The sequence below is a fragment of the Nymphaea colorata genome, chromosome 6 (assembly GCF_008831285.2).
Source record: "Nymphaea colorata isolate Beijing-Zhang1983 chromosome 6, ASM883128v2, whole genome shotgun sequence".
NCBI lineage: Eukaryota > Viridiplantae > Streptophyta > Magnoliopsida > Nymphaeales > Nymphaeaceae > Nymphaea > Nymphaea colorata.
Genome location: NC_045143.1, coordinates 3878888 through 3904047, shown reverse-complemented (window position 1 = coordinate 3904047; position 25160 = coordinate 3878888). Strand labels below are relative to the sequence as shown.

General features: G+C 37.2%; 3 protein-coding genes across 4 annotated transcripts in view; 2 read left to right on the top strand and 1 right to left on the bottom strand.

Moving 5' to 3' along the window:
* Positions 1 to 25160, top strand: part of LOC116255729 (protein INVOLVED IN DE NOVO 2-like) — a 95191-nt gene that overhangs the window by 35239 nt on the left and 34792 nt on the right. The window lies entirely within an intron of this gene.
* Positions 1406 to 4048, top strand: LOC116255733 (pentatricopeptide repeat-containing protein At4g14190, chloroplastic). The gene has a single exon (XM_031631679.2). The coding sequence runs from the start codon at positions 2261 to 2263 to the stop codon at positions 3488 to 3490; it is 1230 nt and encodes a 409-aa protein (XP_031487539.1). The 5' UTR covers positions 1406 to 2260; the 3' UTR covers positions 3491 to 4048.
* On the bottom strand, positions 4302 to 17982 carry LOC116255731 (uncharacterized). The gene is made up of 13 exons (XM_031631677.2): positions 17656 to 17982; positions 16054 to 16228; positions 14824 to 14907; positions 12646 to 12887; positions 12271 to 12514; positions 11879 to 11958; positions 9479 to 9563; positions 8738 to 8869; positions 8551 to 8664; positions 7075 to 7122; positions 5886 to 5970; positions 4874 to 4924; positions 4302 to 4789 (listed from the first exon to the last, which is right to left on the bottom strand). Exons 1-13 carry the CDS (start codon positions 17820 to 17822, stop codon positions 4719 to 4721), a joined length of 1578 nt encoding a protein of 525 aa, XP_031487537.1. The 5' UTR covers positions 17823 to 17982; the 3' UTR covers positions 4302 to 4718.

The following is a 25160-nucleotide window of genomic DNA, read 5'->3' as shown; positions in this document are numbered from 1 at the left end:
AATGAACTTTTATTTATTTTTCATTACAAAAAAAACTGTCTCAAGAAGTGTATTAGCCATGATTTTTGTTTGCCAACAGGAGTTCAAGGCATTTAACAACAATTTTTGTTGTTTTCAATGAATAAATATATATATATATATATATATAATCGTGTGGTGATAGAGGCAGCTGATAAGTTTCAGCATAGCTGAAACCCTCCGGCCATTCAAATGTTCTAGCCGTTCGCACATGCAGCCGATGACAATTACTTTGGAAAGTATCTTGCATTGGGCTGTGTGTGTGAGAGGCTGGAGTACTGAATCCTGGGGTTGCCTCTAGATGAATTTTTATTTATTTTCCATCAGAAAAAACTGTCGCAAAAAATGCATTAACCACTTTTTTTTTATTTGCCAACAGTTTTTCAAGGCATTTATTAATGATTTTGGTGTTTTTAATGACGAAAAATAAAGCAAAATCATCTCCCAATGGAAGTAGCCGACAGATTTATATATATATACATGTGTGTATATGTAAGCTAAAATCCTCCAGCCATTCAAACGCTCTAACATTTGATATATGTAGCCCAATGCATTGGGTGGGATTGTGATGACAATGGCTTTGGAAAGAATCTTGCATTGGGCGGTGTGTATAAGAGATTGAAAGCATAATAGAAGGAAAAATCTACATCCTATATATATATATATATATATAATGGATTTGTGTGCATGGGGATGTATGCGTGAGAGGCTAGATATATGTGTGTGTGTTGAGGGGAAAGTAAATTAAAGGACCTCGAAAAAAAATTCTTCTCTCCCTACAAACCCCTCAGTTGTGCTCCCATTCTCTTCCAGTCTTGCTTCCTTTGACCTCCTTTCCCTTCATACAGATCTCCTCCAACCTGATATGCCCACCAGACATTGTGTGAGCATATCATCTTGATATACCTGGCGTTAGAGTTCTTGGGGGCAAGTTGCTCTCTTCTTATTTCTCCTCTCTATCTTCTCCCTTGACCCAAAGCCCCTCTCTTCTTATTTCTCCTCTCACCCCTCTGTCCCGCCTCTGAAACGTCCAACCAAGGTCCAAGCTTCTCCTGCCATTGCTGAGCTATAAAATACGGAATATGCTAAAAGACTGTTTCAAATATACCCACAATCAAGAGAGAATCACTGAACAGAAGGAGGTTTAAGCGAGATATCATGATAAAATGTTTTGGCCGCAAAATATTCAGATTTATTCACTATCAAATGTGCTGGAACGTTGGCCGTTTGAAATGTACACAACGAAATTGTTGAATGAATTTTTCCAACAATGTTTTGGAAATTTCGTGGCTGGTGAAAAAAAAAAAAAAACTCTAGTAACAGATGAATCGCTGTGATTTTTTACTCATTTCACAAAAATCAAACGGGTTGTAGCGTTTGGCAGCACTAAGATTAAAATCTTGGATTTTAATCCTGGATTCACCTAAACAAGAATTTGCATCCATATTCCATAAAGGAGTTGTGTTTGGTTGATAGGGATTTGGATGCCAAGGATCTTATTCCAGTGTTTGTTGATTATAAAGGAACAAAATATGAGCTGTTGGAAAAAAAACCTACAGGCTACCAACAGATATGAACATTAAGCACAGTTGTGAAAAGTGATCAAATTCTTAAGTAATAGTTGAAAAATAACCTGTTACAGCACACTTAAACAGGCCACAAAAAGAATCGGTTTGCCACTAATTCAATTTCCATAGGAAATTTTGCACGAGTGCTACTGATCAGTGTTATGAAAAATCGGCCAATTGGATTGAATTACTGGCAAACCGATTTTTTTTGTGACCTGTTCAAGAGTGCCATAACATGTCATTTTTCAATCACTTTTCACAACTATGCTCAAATGTTCATGTCTGTTGGAGGCCTCTGGGATTTTTTTCCAAGGGCTAATATTTTCTTCCATTATAATCAACAAACACTGGAAGAGAATCTTTAACATCCAAATCCCTATCAGCCAAACACAAAATAATGATGCAAATTCTTGTTTAGGTGATTTCAGATTAAAATTCGTTTCTGACTCCAGGATTTTAATCCCAGTGCTGCCAAACACTATAGAAAGGAATGGTACAAAAGAAGCCGTCTCTTGGAATTAGACCCTATTTCCGTTTCGTCGACAACTCTCTCTCTCTCTCAGAAATTGGCGGCGGCACTTCCAGTCTGGTGGTTCTGCAGGCCGAGCAGGGATGTGGAAGCCAAACGCATCGTTCGGCTAGAGAAGTCTCAGCAGGAGAGGAGATGACATGAGATGGCTACCATTTCACTCAGCGCCTCATTCAACGCCGGCCTCGTGTCTCGTTACCGCTCATCGCCATCGTCGCCATCAGTACCAGTCACCCTCCGCCGCCGTTCTCCTCTCATTCGAGCGGCACCACCAACGTCCACCAAGCATCGCCCTACGGAAAAATCCATGATCCGTTCAGACCCCGTCGACGTCTCACGTCGAAAACACAATGCCACCGACCAGCTCTCCTCTGCCCTGAGGTTCCTCAAGGAGGAAGCGGGGTTGGAAGAGGCCAAGCATTTCCTCAAACAGTTGGAGGGCGACAATCTGGACTGCCAAGCCATCGCCTTCCTCATCCAGGCGTATGGTCGCCTCGGGCTCTACGACGACCTATCAAGGTTCGCGAAGAGCGTCGGCCACCTCCTGGACGAGGCGACTTACAACCTCCTGCTTGTCGAGTTCGCGAGCGCCGGCCTGGTGGGAAAGATGGAAGAACACGCCCGGAGGCTTCTGTCTGCGAGACTTCCGCTAAAACCCAAGACTAAGACGGCGATGTTGGAGGCATACGCCAATCTGGGATGTCTGCAGAAGATGGACGACGCCTTCTTCGCCAATCGGAACCGGTCGACGTTTGTCCCAGGCGACCGCCTGGTTCGGAAAATGGCGATGGTCTACCTCCAAAACTACAGGTTCTCTCGATTGGAGGATCTGGGCCGTCAGGTGTCATTGAGGGCAGGGAGAAGAACACCGCTAGCTTGTTGCCTGGAGCTGCTCTCTCACGCCTGCATTCTGAGCCGGAAGGGAATGGACGCCGTCGCGAGGGAGGTGAAGGCGGCCGGAGTGTGGGCGGACGACGCGTCATTCGCGAATGCGGTGGCGCTGGCGTACCTCAAGATGAAGGACCCCAAAAGCCTCTCCTGGTGGTTGGCTTCTCAGTTTCGAATTCTTCCCCACGGTGGCGGTGATGGCGTTAGGCCGGATATGGTGACCTTCGGCGTCGCCATGGACGGCTATTCTAGCGGGCTGCTGGGTGATGGAGGCGTGCTGCAACAATGGGTGAAGAGGGGATTCTTGAATGAGGCTGCAGCGACGAGAACAGACCCTCTCGTGATTGCAGCATTTGGGAAGGGAGCGTTTCATAGAGCCTGCGAGGAGAGGTACATGACTCTGCATTTGAATTCGAGAGAGAAGGAACTGAGTTCTTGTTCGTATCAGGAGCTGCTGAGGTTGGTTTCCGTTCATCTTGGTGTTTGATGCTTGGATGTAAGCGCGAGGTTCTTTTTTTGCTGGGAAACATCTGCTTCAAGCAAATTACAGCACACCCAAAGGAAAAAGAACTACCAAGGGATGAAAGAAAGCAATCTTTTTGCTGTGGAGAGATTCAAGATTGAACTGCTTTTCTCACTGGAGGAAAATGGGTATCTACACTGTCAGCCGACACCCACATTCTCAGCCGTGATTCTCTTGTTTGCCAGAAATCAGGAAAGTGGTTGCTTTCAATATCTCCAACCAAAACTAAGTTGAGAAACTCTACATTGCAAAGTTACTTGGGAACATGTGAACTCCATGATGATTCAAGAGAGGGAACTCGTCGGTTAAGTATGCGACTAAAGCCTGTGGGATGATTGATTGTCATTTTCACTGAGGCAGAACCGGGGAAAGTTCCGTAAGAAGCCAACAGCCCATGCTTTCCATAGGTATGATGCTTTGAATAAGGTACACAGAACAGGTTTTTACACTTCTAATCTGTGTCACACGAATATGAAAAAATGAAGGTGGATTCTTCATAAAAAATTATATAGTTTGTTGGAATATGTCTATATAGAGAGAGAGATGGAGTATTGTCTGTACCGGAAGAGATGGATAAGATCTCCAAGAGCATTGCTCTTGCTGAAAAAAGATACTTGAATCGACTAATGGACGCAGACACATTATTAGACATAAAACAAGCTCATGATGCAGATTAAGTGCCTAGTTTTTGTTTCGTGAGAATAGATTAATTGATTTACAAGTCACAAAGAGCCAAACCGAAACTCATATTGGATCATTTTCTGCAAATGTCCCAAGAAGAAAAGATTAATGGATAAGTTATCATTCCTAACATCTTCATACAACACACCATATTCCTTGGAGGGTAAAATCCAATTCTATAAAAACATAATGTTTCTCAAAGACGTTACATATATTTAAAACAGAAACTGCCACAAGAGAAGGCTTTTTTCCCATTTATTAGTCTTGCCTCTTGCCAACCTGGGCAGTCAGGACACATGTACATATCCCCAATAGGCAACCTCTCAGGTGATACGGTCCAGATCAAGATAACCCACAAAATTTCTCCACGAAATGGAACGCCTCGTGCGATGAGATACCATATCAAAACTAAAGATGAGCACGCGCCTGACTAAAAACGAGCAGGTGCTTCTGGCTAACAATGAAAGCTTTACACTAGGGGAGGATAAGAGAAGCTGTGGTGAATCTACTCTTATGGCGACATTGCATCAGCAGATGAAGGCTCCAGTTCCGACTGTCCTGACTCATCGGACACAGAAGTCCCTGCGACATAATTTTGTCTTAATAAACATATATGATTTTATCTATGACATGATATTGCAAGTACGGATTTTGCAAGATACTCACCAAAAAGGGTATTAATTGATGGCCTCCTTGGAGAACTGCTTCTTTTCATATCTATGAAATATCACGGATCAACAAGAACCGGTCATTGGTTGAAAAATCTCGCAGATTCAACTTGGGGAAAAACGAAATGCAACATTAAAGTAAAGAACAGCTACTACATAACATTCAAAGAGTAACATATTAGAATTTCTAGAAATATTAAAGCCTAAGAAAATTAAAGAGGATTAAACTTCTTAGTAAAAAGCATTATTCTGTTCTGCAGGTTTACATATATTCATCTATGGTTCTCTAAGGAAACAACGCTTTGTCACATTACTTCCTCACTATTTACAGATACAAAAAGTGTCAGGAGATGATCCCCTTGTTGCATTGAGATAACAAGTCAATCCCTACAAAGTTATTCGTCAATATAATTCTGTTTCCTAGTTCCAAACTTTTCCATGAACAAATGTTTTTTTATAACATCCTTTCATTTTGCATCCACACTTGAGAAATGTTAAAACCTCAGAAGAGCAGACTTGGTCGGACCATCCAGACAGATACATATCACTGAACTTTTAAGAATCTACTACAAGTCGAATTTATACCTGCATCCTTTGTAGTTCAAAACTCTAGGTGGTAGCCAAAACGCCTAGGCTGAGGCATCTAAGCAGTCCACACAAAAATTTTATTTTAAAACTTTAGCTTTTTCTTGTTGTATCGTCTAGTGTGTTCATAGAAGTGAAGTTTTATCACAAACCCCCACTGTGACTCTTTTTCCTCTTTTTTCTTCCTTTTTTCTTTACCCCTTTACCGGTCCGCCCTCTAGCACTTTTAATTACATAAACCTATGCACCTGCACAAGCTCATGCATAAACGTCAGACACAACAAAGCAGGTAAAACTCTGTAGTGATGATAATGAGAGTGATCTCTTGAAAGGCAGGCAGACTATGCAATAGCCAAAATAACTCACTACAAAAGATGATGGGAGAACATGGCAGAAAAGATCTGAAGTGTCAGTAATGACTTTACCAATAGGTACATGTTTTGCTTTAACAGCATCAAAATTCTTGTATGTGTAACCAACGAAATTCAGGTCCTTTGGTGTCAATAGTGCCTGAAAAATTGAAAGATCACACACATGCTTGTCATGGACTGGATTCTAGAACTGGAACTAGAATTTCCAAGTTAACTCTCCAGTAACAAGCAATTATGCCTTAGATTTGTAACAGCAAAATTAACTGAAAAATAGCAAATTACAAGCAACATAAAAGAAAACTGAAATACGAGTTGCTTTTCAGTTGGCCAGCATCACTCAATAAATTTGATAAAATTATCTCCTCCTGTCGAGAACATATATGATATCACAAAGTCTCCATCTCAACGAGGATCACTATGTCACTATTAACACACAGACCTTCATGACCACAAGCAATGAATATATTCAGCCGTGTGTCATGTCTGTTGTCATAGGTCTGTTTCTCCAAAAGTATATAGCCATACGCATGAGAAAGGAAAACCACTGAGAAGGAATGACTAGGGGAAGTGACATGAATACCACAATTGCATGTGTAGCATTACATACATGACATGCATATATACATGCATTAAAGTGACAAGCTGTCACACGGACTCTTCAGAAAAGGGCCGCACCCGTGTCGACATGACGCTGGTGCTGGTACTGGTGCTGATACGCATGCGGCTCTGACATGCACCCCAACTGCACCTTCTCTTATGCAGATTTAAAATATTTCCTATTCTTTTTTTCTCTCTTTCTTTATGTACAGTAATAAAAGTAAAAAAAAAAGACAGATTAAGCTAAGAAACAAGCTGAAAATTATATATATTATGAATATAATATATTATATATATATATATACCCTCGCCACACCCCCGCACCCAAATTTTTTGGGATGTGCCAAGCCGGCACCTGCATCCGCACCCACACCATGCACTCATGTGACATAGGTGACAAGTTTACACATACACCCACATTTGTAGATTGGAACTTGCACAAGCAACACAGATGACAGATATATGTACATGATTTCACAAGGCTGGCCCAAGTATAATTGTTCAAAAAATGTTGCAAGATCACTCCTCCAGTTATTAAGGAAAAACATCAAAAGAAATCAATGAGTGATTAACAGTAGAACGGGTTTCCTGTTAATTACAAATAAGACCATTTATCTATTTGCTTCTTCATTAACAGAAAGCATACCTTCCGCCATGGCCCAGAGCCACCTGATGTCTGTGATGGAGGATTTAGCTGAGAAAACAGAATATTGGAAAGGGGCATGAGATGATATATACATCACAAATTGCAAATATGGGGCATATAAAAAGTCCACGTCATGTAGTAATATTCTGACCTACAATTAAACATGGAAAATGAAGCATGCATCAATCAGAACCTCCACTACGTAACAGTGACTCAGTAATAATTAACTCAGGCAACTGAGCATATAGACCCAGAGACATACGAATCAGGAAGATGGAGTGAGCCTCTCATAGAAGCATGAAGTTATATGCTAGGTTGTGAATGGGTTTGTGCAGACAAAAGAACCAGGGAAGCATAGATAGCTTATGCATTATCACCTAGTAATTCTAGAAAAGGTCGAAAAGCTATACATAAACTATAAAGGTTCTGAAGTTCATCGCAGTTAACACTTTTTTCTTCAAGCATTGGATCTCACATAGGCATTCATCTACCATATCTTAGGGTGCTCTTGATTGGGTGGCGGCCATTCCATAACCTTGCTGTGTGCAGCAAGGCTCGCACTCATTGCACATACCCACATGTCCACCGAGTTACTAATTTGGTGAAAGAGACAAAGCAAGGGGAGAAAAAACTCCTCATTTTTATTTCTAAACCTTGTATTTTCTCTTTTCCTCTTTAACCCCTAAAAGAATTGCATGTATGGGCCATGGCATCTCTTCTTTCTTAGTTTTTACTTCTTTGCATGCGGAATGCTCGATTACAAAAATAGACTATTGACGCAGATAAGTTTGAACATGTTATAGATGGAGGAAGGCCAGAACTTGAGCCAAATACTGCATAAAAGAATGTTCCTCCAGATCACGAGAAGAGTGTGGTACACAATTTGTTGAGAAAGGTGAAATCTTGTGCACATAGAAAATAGAAACAAACTATACCTTGCTATGGCAGTCTGAAGAAAGGGAATTTAAAATACTATAATGATAAAGACTATACTACACGTAGATATGTGCAAATATGCACATGCATATATATATATATATATATATATATATATATCATATATCATATATGTGTGTGTGTGTGACCACAGTTAAATGCCTATATCCAGTAAGCACACTCACCCAGTAAATAAAAAGTCTTGAACAAGTCTTGTAAGGGAAGTCAGAAAATAAAATTGTTTCATGCAAATGGAAATATTTCAAAGGTGACAGTGGTACTCGCACAAAAAATTGAGAAGGGATAATACGGTGTAAAACACACACAGAGAAATAGGACCATTTTTAGATGGCTATTACATCTGCACTAAAATGAGCTTCGTCCATCGTGACTAACAAGCGAATGTCAGAAAAATGCATATTAAAATTTTAAATATTTCTCGAAGACATATCCATATATCTAGAAGGTTTATAAAACCAGCAATCTGCATATTAGATACTTATGAGCAAGGTGTCCAACCAACAAGATAAAACCCTTTACCTCATCAAACTTTAGAAAGTTCTGTGTATCAAGTTCTCCATTGACTTCAGGTTTAAATGCTGCATCCGTTTCATACAACTTGTCCCACTCAATGCCTCTAAACCACGGATGAGCCTGTATTGAAACAAAATGAGATTTGAAGATCTGGTTGAAGAAGTAAGGCCCAAAAGCTCTTTTGTAGAAGTACCTTTATTTGGTCTGCACCTCCAGAGCCTAGTCTATTTTCAACATCACAAAGCAACCTGCATATCAAATCCTTGGACTCTATTGATATTCGTGCTTCTTCTGGAAACTTTAGGTAATGTCTCCAGTTCACAATCTGCACAAGGGAGGAATAATTAATGTTTCCTCAGGGGAATTATATTTTAATAGTTTCTTCCTCGGCTTTCACAAAAAACTGGTGGCAGTTGTATTTTTACTTTGGCCACATTGAGTTGAACTTGAAAATGCATTTTAAATGCCTAAAATTGTAAGGATTGAAAATCCAATTCAATCACAAGAATTCATGAATTAACAACAGTTCCAACAGAAAAGCCTAATTTGAAGGTGATTTTGTGTACAAACTAAATAACTGCTTGACTTGAAGAAATAAAAGGCATTTAGTAGAAGATAGTCTATAATGTGAACAAGCTCACAACCGAGATAGCTTTGACTTCAAGAGAAAAAACTGCCAAATGACAAGTAGGCATAGTGGCATACTGATGTTTGTAGTGCTGAAGACGAAAAACAAACTTCACATACCACAAGACAGAACCATTAAAGGTTATTCAACACAATCCCAATCTTTGTTCATATTGTTATTATTATGATTTTTCGTAAGGCAATCTTATTCTTCAATTTCATCCAAATATAAGAGAAATTTCAATTACTGAAACATTTTTCTTTAAGGCAAACAAAATATTGCATTAGACCAGGAGAAAGAAGGAACCTTTTTGCAAGTTGTCATTGGATCATCAGAATAAAATGGAGGATATCCAACAAGCATCTCATACATTATTGCCCCAAGAGACCACCTATAACCAAAATGTTCAGAATCAGGAAAAGCACATCAGAAACAAAGTTTCCACCGTCATGTTCATTTGAACAATCAAAGTCCAACCGTGCCCCTTTATATTTCCTAAAACAAAGATTGAAAGATGAAGGAAAAATAAGCCCCTTGTAACAAGGAATGACTAGGGAAGACAACACGAAGTGTAAAACAACAAAAGCGAATAAACTGAAAGCAACCAGTATGAAGAAATCCAAGCAAGAAGAGGTCATTGTTGGCCTGCTTTGGTCACGAGGCAGGTAAAACCTTTCTGTCGCACCAAGGATCTAATCTCGAGTGCTGCTGGAGATCCTTTAAGCCCTTGTTCAACTTCCAGCAAAGGCAGCAGCCAGACTGAAACAACACTATCTCCCCATTTATACAGCTTTTCTCATCTTTTTACAGGTACAGCCATATCTAATGGGTTCCAATCACAATGCCTATATTACTTGATAAGGTTGCATGCCCTTCCCTTGTGGCAGTATAGGCTAATGATTCAACTATCTAAATTGGCACAAATATGTACAAAATTCAAATAATTACAAGATCTACTAGAACTACAGGTTACGAGGATACGGAGACAACGCTAACATTATCCTTTTCAAAGTCAAATGATGTCATGATTTCTATCGTTCAAGCAAAATCTGATAAGACCAAAGAGTTGACACAACCCTCAATACTTCACATATAAAACTATAAAGTTGAAAGCAATGCCATCCGTCGAGTAAACAAAATTCTATAGGTTCAACCTGGATATAATTTATCTCACATCAGGACACACCCAACCAAGGAAGAGGTCAGCAAGAGACTTATTTAAGTCCAGTCATATCTAAGATCCATACATGCCAAATTGCGAGAGAGACAGACAGACAGATGGGCAAACAGGGAGATTGCATATTATTGATAGGGATAGGTATTCCAAAGTGGTCCAACTTGTAGAGGTCATTGGAGGTAAGATTCAGGCAAATGCTTATCCATTATTACATGTAATACAATAGCGTTCTTTGTAAGAAGCACACAGGCACAAGTACTTGCTATGGTGGATCCCAAAGTTTAGACAGCCAGCTGATCTCCATTCCGAAGGCACCACTCCTTATAATTTTTACAGGTCTTTCTTCCCAGATAAAGATCCAAATGCTTCAACCCCTAGTGTCATTATCCTGTCCATCTGCAGGCTTAGCAGCTCCTTTTTCCAGTTCGTGGTCAAAAGTGAAAACTTCCAGACTTCCAGTAACCTATTTCTTAAATTCAAGTTTCACTTCTATAATTTTTTTAAGCTGTGTATGCTCTTACGATGCTATAACTTTTAAGAACATTCATCTCAGATTAAAGAGAAGTTTTTTTCATCACATATATGAGAATCACTTCTTTCAAGATATTGTTATATTAGATGTTCATTATAATCAAACTATTCACTATACAGAAGGATGTCAAATTGGAGAAGCCATAATCACCTGATCTATCATCTAATATTAAAACATTGGGTCATAAAAGCAATGTGAAGTTGTGAACTAATAAAATACATGAAGTTGTGTAACATGATTATCAGATTGCATGACAGCACCAAGAAGCACTGAGTGATCAGTCAAAAGAAAAGCCTACAAACTGATTGTTACGCTAAGCTTGTTGACCTAATGATAAGACATGGAATCTCGTTCAGCAGAAAAAAGACAATCAATGGATAGGCCATAAATCTGAATCTATTATTAAATATAGTTTCTAACATTGTTATCAGTTTCTCTCAGGAATATCTGTTTTCCCAACATGGTTAAGCTCAGGAAGGTTTTACTGTTTTAAAACTTGAAAATTTAAAAGATTAAAAAAGAAAAAAGTTGACTATGTAAAGAAACAAGTAAACAAATCAAGACATAGAAAATGAAAAGGAGCTGAATACCTAAATATGCAAAAGTCATTCTTTTATTTTTTTTTTGTAACACTATAGAGAATATTTTGAACAAATATTGTTAACATCTCAGAACAATAACAAGGAATATTTCAAGGAAATATCATCAACAACTTAGAACAACACTGTGAAATTACTACAATTAAAAAGCTTCCATCCCAAACAACACATGAAAAATATCACATCTTGTTGACATTTTCAGCCAGCTTGAAAGTTGAAAAAGGATTGCAACGTTTTCAAATTATCAGAACCAACAGTACTATGCTAATGCAACATCATAAAAGCAGGAAGAACAGAAAACATGAAAGCATAAGGTACATAAGCCTTAGCTCACTCTCACTCACTCCCAAAATAAAAAATAAATTATAAAAATTATAAAATAAACATAAGCTATATACCAATCGCACTCCATGCCATAGCCTTTCTTTAGCAGCACTTCTGGTGCAATGTAATCAGGTGTACCCACAGTAGAAAATGCCTGGAATTATTATCAAAAGCATCGCCATAGATACAAGAGTCAATTGAGTCTGAACTACAAAAGCATTGACAAAATATTGAAGTATAAAGCAGAAGTTCCAAAAACCCAGTCAATGGAGTCTGAACTACAAAAGCATTGACAAAATATTGAAGTATAAAACAGAAGTTCCAAAAACCCAGAACTACAAAAGCATTGACAAAATATTGAAGTAAAAAACAGAAGTTCCAAAAACCCAGAAAGCATAGGAAACTTCCACAGTTCTACTGCAGCAAGGAGCAAAGCTCATCTAATAAGTTGTAGTCTGATTCACACCAGTTTTCTCCTGTTCATCTGCCAATGTTGAAGCTGTTCTTGAGGACTTCTCCATGGACCCATATTGCTTGTATCTCTACAACCACCATCAATATCCATTGACTCCCTGAGGTTCTCTTCAGTCATAGGCTCATTTTCATTTAATGTACATAGAGTTGAGCAATCTAGAGGCTTGCACAGCCCAAAGTCAGATAACTTCATGTGCCCATTTTTATCTAGGAGAAGATTGTCAGGCTTGATATCCCTGCAATGATGTTAATGGAAGAACACAAAGTAAGCTCCAGAATCAAACAGGACAGGGGTTTCAGGTCTCTACAATAATATATTGCACATCTTTACAAGCTTCCCATAAATTCAGCCTAGATGGAATCAAACCTGTGAATATAGTTGTGTTTATGGACAGATTCAATAGCCAAGATACTTTGAGCAATGTAAAACCTTGCCACGTTTTCAGTTAATGTATCTTCTCTAATAAGGAGAGTCATCATGTCTCCCCCAGGAAGGTACTCCATTATGAGGTACAGGTACTCAGCATCTTGAAATGAGTAGTATAGCTTTACAATACAATGACTAGCAACTTCAGCAAGCAGATTCCTTTCTGCTCTAACGTGTTCTACCTGTCTAAGAAAAAGATGCATTAACAACAACAGAGGAGCAGCCAAAAGATATATACTTTGGTAGAAAATAGCAAATAACCTAACAAAATAAAGCGTGAAAACCAAAGTAAGGCCATCCTGATTCAGGGTTGAACATGTAATGGCTATAGAAAGAACCCAAGGAATCAGAAAAGGAGCACTTGAAGCCCACAGTGTAGCTCAGAGCCCCAGACAATATTCTGAAACTCCAATTCCTCAGCAATTTCATTGACCTCAATAAACATCCACCCAAAAAAGAAATTAAAAGAGAGCCAGTAAATGTCCATTAAGAGTATCCACAACTGTGCAGACAGACATTACATATTTATGAATAAAATACAACTCTTTAATATCGTAGATCAAGAAGTCCTAGCTAAAAAAAAAAAACAAAGATGAGAAACCTTGACTAGTAGACTAGGCCCAATTTCAAGCACATGTACATATGGACAACCTAAGAGTTCTTCTGGCTGCCTGATCAGATAAAAAATCATACATCTAAAGATGTACCATCTCCTATCATGTTCTCCTACGACAATCCAAATTTGATTTCCACAGTCTCTATTACAATTGAGCATCTTTCACGGTTTCACCACAATATGAAATGGTTAAAATTTCTTTGTTCTCTGTCCAAATTCCCATGCATTGCAGAAGTCTCCTGAAAGACTATTGATATCCTACCAAAGACTGAATAAAGCCATCAAAGGGTTAAACACGTAGCCAAGGGCTAAAAGTTTCACGCTTTCACAGACAATGTTTGCAAAAGGACACATAAACAGGGGTCATGATGATGTGAGATAAAGATCATCCAGGGTCTTTTTGCATATTTGAACATCAAATTAAATCAAATGCTTCCTCTTAATCTTATGAACTGAATACACAAGCATTATGTTCTGGCTTTCTTAAACAGAACCATCAGCATGTGTCTAATCATTTAGAGGTCAATCATCAGCTCCTTGGAATTACAGTGCTTATACCTGCTAACAGAGATGGAATCAACATTTAACAGACATGAATATGAATAATTGCGGAAGAAGAAAACTAGAACACATTGTACTGGATGCTTAGGTCAACTAGAAAGCTATTGATCATGTCAGTCAGTCAAGTGGCATGATTACGCATGCCTATCCACAATTTTTGCAATGTTGTTCTTTCATAGACTTTTCAAATACTTATACACCAGCTAGGCAGACCACATCAATCTTACACTTACCCAGGCCAAGCCCTTTTCTGCACTATTACGAATACAGAAAAAATCAGATTCCATTTTCACCGGAATTATCAGGAACAAGAATTTCTGGCTTAAGTCTTTTAGCATAAATTTTTCAGAAATTCCCCACTATTTTTAGGAAGGAAATCAATTAAATTTCCATAGTTTTGTCACATTTTCTTGTTACTTGTGGAGATAATGGTAGCTATGACAAAACAGCAGCCTAAAGCCTAGCAATTTAGACAAATGAAGTCAGGATGGACATCCTATAAATTCCAATGAGGTAGACAGGGAGCCAAGGACATGATTGGAATTCCACTTAAAGGAAGAGCACCTTTCTTTCTCTTAACATAAGAAGAATGGTCTCAGTCGCAAAGAGACAATAGTAAAAATGACAGATTAAAGGACTTTATTGTGAAAATGTTCTGACTAGTCCATTGAGTCAGTCATCAACCAAACTGAGTTTCAAAACCTGCAACAGTTGGTCAGAGTACCGACTTGGTTAAACGAGTTATTGGTCAGCCAACTAATCCCTGGCCCTTAAATATATAGAATTTTTTTGTATAGGTACATATGGTTTTGTGTTTGTTTCCATGCAATTATATTATTCATTTATTTATAGTCCCAATTAGTCAACTTTGACCACTTAGTTACAAAACCAATTAACAGCTAACATAATGCATTCAGTGGAAGGTAATGGCATCAAATCACCTGTCCCTTACTAAGCATCTCTGATTTCTTCAACTTTTTCATGGCGTATATATTCCCTGTGGCTTTCTCCCGACAGAGCCTAACCTGCAGATTGCATGTGACGATGTTCATGTGAATTTAAAGCAAAGATAAATAAGTAGGAACAATGAAATGAATTTTTTTTGCTTTTCCCAGGAAGAACAGTTCTAGCATAAACAGCAAAAGGCTAACCGCGAAGCACATTCTATTGTGAAAACTCTAACTAAGCCCAGATGCAAACAGAAATTCATATCATCACATTCTTTTCAATCATTCCTAAGGTACACTTTTGAGCCATTGAAAGATGGTTGACAGTGTTATTTCCAAAATCTCTCCAATTTGATCACAGGGTAACACCTTGTTACCAATCTTCATGAATTTTCTTGTTTGCTTTTAAGCGCAAAAACAAGACCAACTCTGCAATTGTATAAGACAAAGTACCATGTATCCAACTTTAAAGTTATCTATTGCAAGTACAACCCAGACAAGATTAGAACAAACCAGAGCCTTTAATGTGACTGAGAGATATCCATGGAGGTGGAGTGGATCAAACCAAGTAAGAGACTGTTTCAGTAAACCCAGATCCACTTAGAAATGTTCGATAAAGTTATAAACCGCTAGCATTTACAAAAAGGAAGGCTAGACAAGAATACATAATCAGCATATAGAAATAACCCCCTTCATCTAATGTTTCTTCTTACACCATGACCAAGAATACAATCCAATCCAACCTCAAGTAAGATGAACAAACTTATCTTGATGCATGTATATACACTTGGTGACACCATTCATTAATAACAGATATGGACATTCTTCATTCTCATAGACCTCCATATTACTATAAGTCATAATCAAACTAACTTTGTTTACTTCTAGATAAAATAAAAACATTAAATAAATACTCCACTCCACAAGATCTACAAAGGAATGGACTTGTAGGTTGTGCATGTTAACTAGAGATGCTAAGCCCTTGTTGGGCTCAATGTACCTTTATTGGAAAGACCAAAATACTGTAGGAAGAATGATATCCACGTGTAGCATCAAACAGCAAAGCCAAAAAAGATGGAGCAATGGTTTCATTTTATAACAATGCTAAACAGCCATTCATATTACTGCTAATCTAAAGTTTTAGAGATGTAGCACAGATCAAGAGAATTCTTTATCAAGAAGCAAAATTATGAAAGTTCGACCAGAGAAAGGATAGCTATGGACCTCCCCAAAGGCGCCTCTTCCAATAATGGTTAAAAGTTCAAAATCATCTACACAAATCTTATGTCTCTTCAGTCGCATATATTCAGTTTCCTTACGCTCCAGATCCTTGAGAAGATTGATTTGCTCTTCTTGTGGTACATCTGAAGAAGCCAACTTCCGCTCCAACACATACCGCCTATAAATTTTCAAATTGGCACCGGATGTAACAAAACCCATTAATGGAAATGCAACATCACAGGTATATCTAAAGAAGGAGGTGTCACACATTCTGTATAAGCATGCTAAACTAGTCACAGAATACAAAGATGCAGGCACACACTTCATTGAAGCATGTGACAGAATACCAAGTTTGGGATGTCTATTCATCCAAAAAGCATAAGATTATATGCTGACATGTTCTAGACAGTGAAGCACCTGGAAGCCTAAAGAAGTTCATTAGATTGCCCCTAAACCATGATGGTGTAAAAGATGGGGAAAAAATCAAGCACAGTTGCATTTTCCAACTGACCTGGTTATCTCTATTTCTGTACTCTGAGAAACCCTAATTTATAGTTGCATACGATTTTCACAATAACACATAGAACAGAAAACTGGAGATTTCACCTCCCTAGGCATGCAACACCAAGATTTAAAAGGAAATCTTTGACAAGCAACTTCCAGGAAACTTCATGTATCTTTAATTCCCTCTGCTAAGATACTAATGACTACTGTCATTGACAAATGATCTAGTAAGAGATATACATTTTTATAAATGACATTTCTCGATGTTTAGCACAGAATTCTGAAAATGTCCTAGCAAGTAACTTTCTTCTAAGAGGACTCTGACAGTGTGTTCATGTTTAAGTTCCCTGAATATGCTGGACTTAAATTAACCACTGATACATTCATAGATCAGAAGCATGAATCCACCAAACAATTGCAAAATGCAAAAAAATTTCCAACCAACGACGCAGATGACTTCACAAAAGGGAATGAAAGAATGTTTTCCCGGGAAAAAATTCCACAAATATGTTGAAATGGATGATAGGTTTAAGTCAATGCACAAACGCGAACACAGTGCATTAAACACATTTGAACAATATCGCACTGTAACGCAATTATCTCTTTCCTTCGCCTCCTTGCTACTCTAAAACATTCGTCCTATCCTCATTTTCTTTCTGGACGTAACGTCAACAATGTTCGAGAAACCTTTGTCTTTCAACACACGTCGTGTTCTTCAGATATCACAACGACACGGGAGAAATCGGTGGATCGCAGAGGCAATCTACTACTCATGAAGCTCGGATTAGCTAAAAGCTCGCTAGATCCAGAATTCTCTAGCTAATTCTATCACTATCATGCGGTGACAAATGAATGCAAAACCCGAAACTCTATCCAAAGCTCATCCGGAAGCTGCATCTAAACAGTTTAGCAGACACAAAGAAAAAAGCAATCAAACAAACCGAAGAAACGTCCTAGACACGGCACACAGCAACCCGCCAGCACAAACTCACTCCCTTAGAGCCAGTCCATTAGATGAGATCTCTCTCTCCTATCAACAGAAAGATAAATGGACAAACAGAGGCGGAAAGATCAAGAGCAACTCCGCTGCCCGGAAGATACCTTTCCTTCCGCTCCTGGATGTTCTTCATCTGGGCTCTGTAGTGGTTCTCGATAAACTGCTTAGCGGCGGCGACCTTCTCCATGGTGAGGATTGAGCCGAGGGTCTCCTCTTCCTCCACACGCTCGCCATCCTTTCCCCCATTTGCCGCTTCTCCTCGATCCCCCATCTCCCTGTCCCTCTCTGAGTCCTTTGCCTCTCTCCCTCTCCCTCTGAGAATCGATGGATGGATTCACCCTAGTTTCTACCTTATTATTATGAACCTGGTACTTTTGATTATTGTTCAGGACAGCAGAGCGAGAGAGGGGAGGGAAGAGAGAGAGAGAGAGAGAGTTGTGGCTTAAAGACAAGCCCCTAAACTACGTACAGCCCTGAATGACGTGCGTGTGTGTGCGTGCTCTCTGTGCTGTGTTAGATCACTCACTTGTGGTATGGCTCTATGCTTTGCTAATATTTGCTAATAATAAATAAACCTGAAAAACATAACTCAAGATGAATTTACGAGCACAGTCCAAACTTTTGCTTTTATTTTGGATTGGTGCAGTTAAGATTCTTCGTTTCCTTTTAGTACACGGAAGCACATGTGTGGAATGATTTAACAAATAACCTGCTTCGTGGGAAGATAACCGTGAAACGATGAACATGAAAAAGGGCCGAGGAATTTTCGTAAAAGGAAAAAAAAAGGTAAATAATTTGTTAACAATGAAGCATTTGATCGAGGAGTTTCAAGTTAGGATGGTGTTTAAGTTGGAGGCATTTATGAATTGCTTTTTCCAAAAAAGAGTTGAGCTTTGGGGAATAAGTTACATAAGTATGTGCACGGACTAGTACAATGATGCATATATGGATATGATAATTTTTTGAAAAATCTTGATACAAGGATAGGCGCTATTTTTATATATAGTATATACAAAATCCCACCAAAATTTACACATTTTATTAAAAAGGAAAAAAAGGATTTATGCATTTTGAATCGAGTCTTATATATATATACATATAAAAAATCCTATGAAAAAATTATGTATTTTATTAAAAAATGATTAATGTGTTGAACAGGTTTAAGTTTAACCTGGCTACATGGCAATTGTAGTAAGAAATTGTGCTTGCCCGCACTTTTCATGAATTTAGGCCTGTGTTTGAAATATCGTCAAAGCTTGGAATTTTCTAGTGAATATTTGCTTGAAAGTTGGTCGGATATATGAGCTTTGCCATTTTGGCGTCGACTGTATTAATAAAATAATAAGAATTAGAACAAGATGATTGGATTTTATTTTTTGTCATAATTTTTTTTGCTTTGGGCGAACTCGGATGGCCATTTTCCATTTATAATTTAGTATCCCGTAAACTACAATTAAGAAAACATCTCGTCAGGTTTCGGAATTTTTGGAAAAAAATTGTCACTTTTTAGGAAAATGAGCATTTCTCAACCCAGCTAGGTCAGCATGGTCCGGATCAACGTCAGTCCAAACTTGGATCTGGCTTTCGTCTTGACCGGACCAGCCAGAGCAGAAAAAATAATTAACAACTTTTCTAAGAATTTGTGAACCTTAATGCAAGATAAGACAAATGCGAAATTTGGTAAGTTACATTGATTCATTTGGACCTTTCTTAGAGCCCTATATGCGCCTGTGTGAACAAATATTGCATTGAATTCCATTACTGGCAATAGTTCCATAAGAAATGATAATCTCACTTCTTATTAAATGCTCCATAATGAAATAAATAGATTCAAATTTAAAAATTGACACTAAAAATCGTCACTAGATTGGTATTAGTTGCGATTTAGGGTTCAGCTACAATTTATGATCTATAATTTTTTTAGCGACACTTTTTAAATTCAACAATCCAGCATTTATCCAGCATACTATATATACACACACAACTGGGGAAATGTACCGCTAATTTTATAGTTCCTGGTGCATTTTTTTCAATGTTCTAACCACATATATGTGTGGAGTATGAAAAAACAAAAACAAAAAAAAATAACAGAAGAAACGATGTCTAAACTAAATTTTACGAATAAAGAAAAATAGGACCATTAATTTTTTAACTACAAAAAGTTGTTTCATTTTGCATTGTCACATTTTGTCAAATTGCAAGCACATATCTATAGTTGAATTTGCGAAAAATGACTAAACCTATTAGATGGCAGTCAAACGGCAAAAAGAAAAACATCTAGGTCCCCCAAGTTTTCATACATTAGACGTGCTTTATACCATAGATTTGATAAAAGTTAACGGTTTGGTCATCAAAGTGCAAAAAACAGTAAAATGAATGTTTTTATCAAGTTCCGCTTTTGTCCTTATAAGAGTAGTGTGCCCTATTTAGTTAGTAAGGGTAGTTTAGTCATTTGCAACTCATGACACGTAGTCAGTTCATTTCATATAACGGGAAGTTAACAACTCACTTTTTCAAAAAAGTCTCCAATTCCCCTTTGCCTGGGCGGTGCCATGGTAGGGCCGGCTTGGGTCTTGCCCTTACCACAATTTTTTTATTTATATATAAATTTTAAAAAAATTCACTTGTTTTATATAAAATTTTGGCCCTAGTTAAAATTTATAAACTTTAATTGGCCGTCCTCCCCATAAAAAAATTCTACCACCACCACTGTCAAGGTCTCTGGAAACCGAAAATAATCCTCATACTTTGCAATGAGAGAAAAGTATTAAAAGTCTGACTCCCTATGTCGGATTTCAGATCCACACTTTTTATGTTTAGCATGGATCCGAGATCCATGCTGATGAAATCGCTAGTTGTGCTAAAATGTGGACCTCATGTAGCCCAAAATTCAAGGTAATATCAAACCTTAAATCCGAGGCTATCAAACACCATCTTGGAGAGTTACAGATCCTCAAATTTTTTAAAAATTTTCTTAGCCATCAAACTTGGGATGAAAAAGGTAACTATTGGTTGGTTTTCAATAAATTCCTTTTCATCCCAAAGGGTGAAAATTTGAGGATGAAAAAAGTAATCGTTAGGCTCCCAAGCATTCCCTAATCCAACGATTCTCTTTTTTCATCTTCCATTCATATCAAACTGCGAAATTTATTTTTTGGAACATAAACCCAAGTCCATCAAACACAAAGTGGTTTTAGAAATCTGGATTCTGTTTCCACTTCTTGAATTCCTGGAATAAGTTTCTGGAAACTTCTTTCCAACTCCATATTTCCAATGCATCAAACGGCCCCTAAGATTAAATATTTGTGGGGGCATTTTTGGGGGTTGACTCGGTGCTTGCAAGACAGTTCAAGCAAAGAGGAATATAAGTCGTGTGCAACAGAGGGCCCATTAGCCAACCAATTCTAGCTGTTGAACCATTTCCATGGTGGCACTCAGTTGTTTTCTTTTAAAACATCATCCACTGCTGCTAGTTGCTGTCATACAAAAGGTTGTTCTTAGCTGTTCTTCGTCATCCTCCATTGCCTTTAGAGCCTGATCTCTCCCCCTGATCACATATATATGAGCAGAATCTCGCCTTTTGGACCTTTCTTTCATAGTTGGCAAACCCGTCGAGTTGACTCGCGATATAAAAAACTCGGTCCAAGTCATTACATCAAACAACCCACGGAAATTTTGTTGTGCTTAAATTTAAAATGCCTGATGAGACTCCACCACTTAGAACTTCTACAATGGGAAAGGCAAGTCAAGTCTATGTGTGTTTTGCAACAATGAGTTTCTTAATGCTGGCCTTGTTAAAAAATAGAAAAGAAGAATAATATGTCAATGCTGTTCATAGTCAAGTCATTCCCTCAGGCTAATTGACAATCTTGAAACACCATTCTATATTTGAACCAACAACAAAAGAATAAAATGGTAATCAACGCCACATTAGTAATACCTGTCGCATAATGTTTTAAAGTTACTTATAATAAATATATAAATAGTTATAACTTGTTGGTGTTAGTGCGAAGTGCCTGTATAATTTTGTGGTTCTCTATTTTATCAGTTGACACTAACAACCTTCGGTTTGAATAGATGCGAAGCAAAGAATTTTAATGGATGAGAAGAAAAATAATGGGGAAGGAAAATAAAATAAAGAAAAATGATTTGAAATAAAGTATTATAAAAACATTTTTGGATAGGAAGGAAAGCAAATGTCAAAAATTATATTTGTTTACTTGTATGAATGAATGGAAAGGAAATGGTTTAACCGTGTTGACGATAACGCCCTTCTTTTCCTCATTTCCCCTTCATTTAACAAGGGCATGTGAGTCACTTACCCTTCTTTCCCTTCAAATCTCCCTATTTTTTGAGGAATATAAATGAAATCAAAATATTTTTCTTGTGCCTTTCATTTCCTCATATCCAAGCACACATTTGCACATATATTCCCTCCTTACTTCTCATCCATTTAAACGAACTCATCTATTTCTTTCCTTCCATTTAAACATGACCAAAGTGCCCTTTTATTTTTAGAATAAAGCAATACTCGTGTAAGGGCAAAACTGGAAAAGTTTTTATACAAAATGACTAAAATACCCTTTCCAAGTTCTTTGATCTTGTGGGCCATTGGCCATTGACTATAAGACTTATGAACTCAACAGGGGCGGAGAGAGGTGGGGTGTCTGTGAGCGGATGCCCCACGAAGATACGCCTCACCAAGCCCACTCTTTGAAACGTTAATTCATTGTTGAAACTTGGGCGAACTTGGATCCAGTTGTATGTATGACATAGCCCTACTAAATCCGAGTCACTGCTTAATTGAAAATTTGTTACCAATTAACGGTGCCCTGATTTTAAAAAAATAATTATTTTGACGTCAAGAAATTCGCTTGGTTTATTAAACAGGTCGTGTGATCATGTTCAGGACACTAGTCCAGAAAAGCATATTAAACGCCCAACGAGGTCCGTCAGTCAAACAGCATGACGATAACATTGTCACCAGAGACCGAGAACATGATAGGCACATTGCATACAAATGATAGTCTAAATTTTACAATGAATCTGATTTTTAAATATGGCTTTCAATCCGAATCTGAACCACATTGCGATAGAACGGAGTTGTTGCAAGCTATATGAACAGTGAATAGGATATTTATTAAAATATGAACTCATAGTATGAATTTTACAGGATATTAGTTCGAATCCAAATTTGAATCTGAATCTCATTGGATGTTATTTATTAAAATTTAAACTCTATTAAACATGATGAAATTACCTAAACAGAATTGAAGGATATACCGTAGGTCCGCCAAACTTTGGTTTCCCATAAGTAAATATTTAAAAATAACAATAATAATATATATTTTTTTTAATTGTACCCAGGGCTGTTTAGTTGAAAGAAGGGCATAACCTGGTTACAACATGATATTTGTATCAAAGAGCTATACACAACAGTTTTTTTTTTTTTTTAAATAAAAGTTAAAAATTGCACGGATAGGTCGATATAAAAACATTTTTTATGATATGATGCTCTGATCTTTTACTTTTGGAAGCACTATGAGAGAATAATTTTTCGTATCATTCATCGCAAGGTAATAATGGATGGATCATATTCTTCATTAAAGGCGTGAAAAGAAGAAGGAGCCTTATTACTTGACGTAGATCGCTCAATCATTAGTTAGTCGTTGATCTTCAAGGGAATCACATTCTTTTATCATCGCTTTTTTCACTTTACTGAAATCTAGTTTTTAGATTTTGCAGGTGTTAAACGCTTCTTTAATATATAGATCAAGAGCTTTTTTTTTTCTTTTCCTTAATATATAGAACAAGAGCTTTTTTTTCTTTAATATATAGAACAAGAGCTTTTGAAACACTTTGGGATATTTTATGTATAATGAAAAACAGGAAAACTTTTTTTAAGTTTACAGTTCATCTTTGGTGATTTCTTCTTACGTACTGTACTTTTCATCAAAACCAACAAACAAGTGTTTCAATTAAACTTTCATTGATTTGAAAAGAAAAAATGTGTAACATGATAAAAAGCTGTATTTAGTAATAGAAGGTAATATTGAACAAGGAAAAGTTGAACTAATTAACCTCTTCTATTTATATGTCAACGAAAATTCATCTCAACCCTTTATTTGATAGCTTTCATACTTTTTTGAAGAGTATGTTTCTTATTGAGAAAATAACTAAGTAAGTTTCTCTCGAATTATAATGAACAGATGCATGCATAAGTATCTTGTGATTTACTTGTCATTTCTTGAATGAGATTTCCTTTTCTTGTGATTGTGTTGGCAATATAAGAAATCACAACTTTAGGAACTATTATGAGATAATATATTTCCTTATAGTCATTGCCACGAGCTGGAGGTGATAATGAAAGAATCATATAAGTTTATTGAAGTACTTGGAGGGAACAAAAATGTTCCCGAGACCATCATAGCTCATAAAAGGTGTTTGTTCCAAAGATGGATTCTCACTTAATACTTCATGTAGAGCATCATGCCACATCTTTCATTTTGTTAGACTTAGCTCTTCTTAAAATTTCCACACAAACATGACATGACAAGAAATGTACACTAAAATCCATGGTTCATTAAACTAAGGGTCTTCATTTGGGCACCATATACATGCTTGAAATTTCTATTTTGTTGATTTACACTTAAAATTATGATTATATATAACAGGAAGTCAGATCTCGAATCCAAGAATTTTAAATTCTGAGAAACGAGAATCCAGAACAGATCAAATTAGAGGTAATAGACACTATTAGATTATTTTAATCATCGACTTATATGAGCAAACACATATAAACACACACAAACAGGGGATTAGATGCATCCCTGAATTTGGTTTCTTTCCTTTGTGGACTTTTTTCGAGAAATGGGAGTCAAGTGTTATCTGTCAGTGGCATTGATGTGTGAATTAAATAGCATCTTACTGTCTTAGCTTAATCATGTTTTACTTCTTTTAAATTTTTTATTCCAGAATTAAAATTCCAAGATCGGATTTCCACCTCAACCTGGAATTGGAATAAAATTTCACTTTAAATTTTCCTTTGAGTTTGATTATGTATAAATTTTAATTTCAGAATAGAAAATGACTTGTTTGATGGAAAAAGAATAAAATTATACAACTCATGAATTAAAACCTTTATGCATTGTGCCCCCAAACAGAGATTAAAAACAAAAAAAATCATAATTCTATAAACATAATTGCACCCCCTGAAGTGAGATCATAGTTTCATAAATTTGAATCTGAAATGAAGTTGTAGTTTCAGAATCAAGATCATTTGTTTGATAACATGATTCCCATTTTTAAAGAATGAGAATAATGATTTTAAAATTCTATTGGTTCCAAGTGAATCAAACACCCCGGCCCTCCCAACTAGAGATGAATAATCTGCTCCAGCTGCTCTATTATGTACCTACGAAGTGGCCTGTGGCCTCCCCTCTTTCTGCAAGATGGTGAAAGAAGCTGTGAGACTCGCGACAATTTTTCTTAGTTTTGTAGGAAAAAGTTTTTCTTAGAAGAAGAGATCCCTAGCATTTATTTTCTTCATCTCATTAGTCAAGTATGATCATTTATGGGGATTCTTGTGACCGGACCATTAGTCAAGTAC

Excerpts from the sequence above, each read along its gene's own strand:
- LOC116255733 (XM_031631679.2), top strand. The coding sequence starts at position 2,261 with ATGGCTACCATTTCACTCAGCGCCTCATTCAACGCCGGCCTCGTGTCT.
- LOC116255731 (XM_031631677.2), bottom strand. The coding sequence starts at position 17,822 with ATGGGGGATCGAGGAGAAGCGGCAAATGGGGGAAAGGATGGCGAGCGT. Across the intron at positions 5,971-7,074 it reads GCTCTGGGCCATGGCGGAAG|GCACTATTGACACCAAAGGA; the intron begins GTATGCTTTCTG and ends TCAATTTTTCAG. Across the intron at positions 4,925-5,885 it reads AGCAAAACATGTACCTATTG|ATATGAAAAGAAGCAGTTCT; the intron begins GTAAAGTCATTA and ends GATATTTCATAG.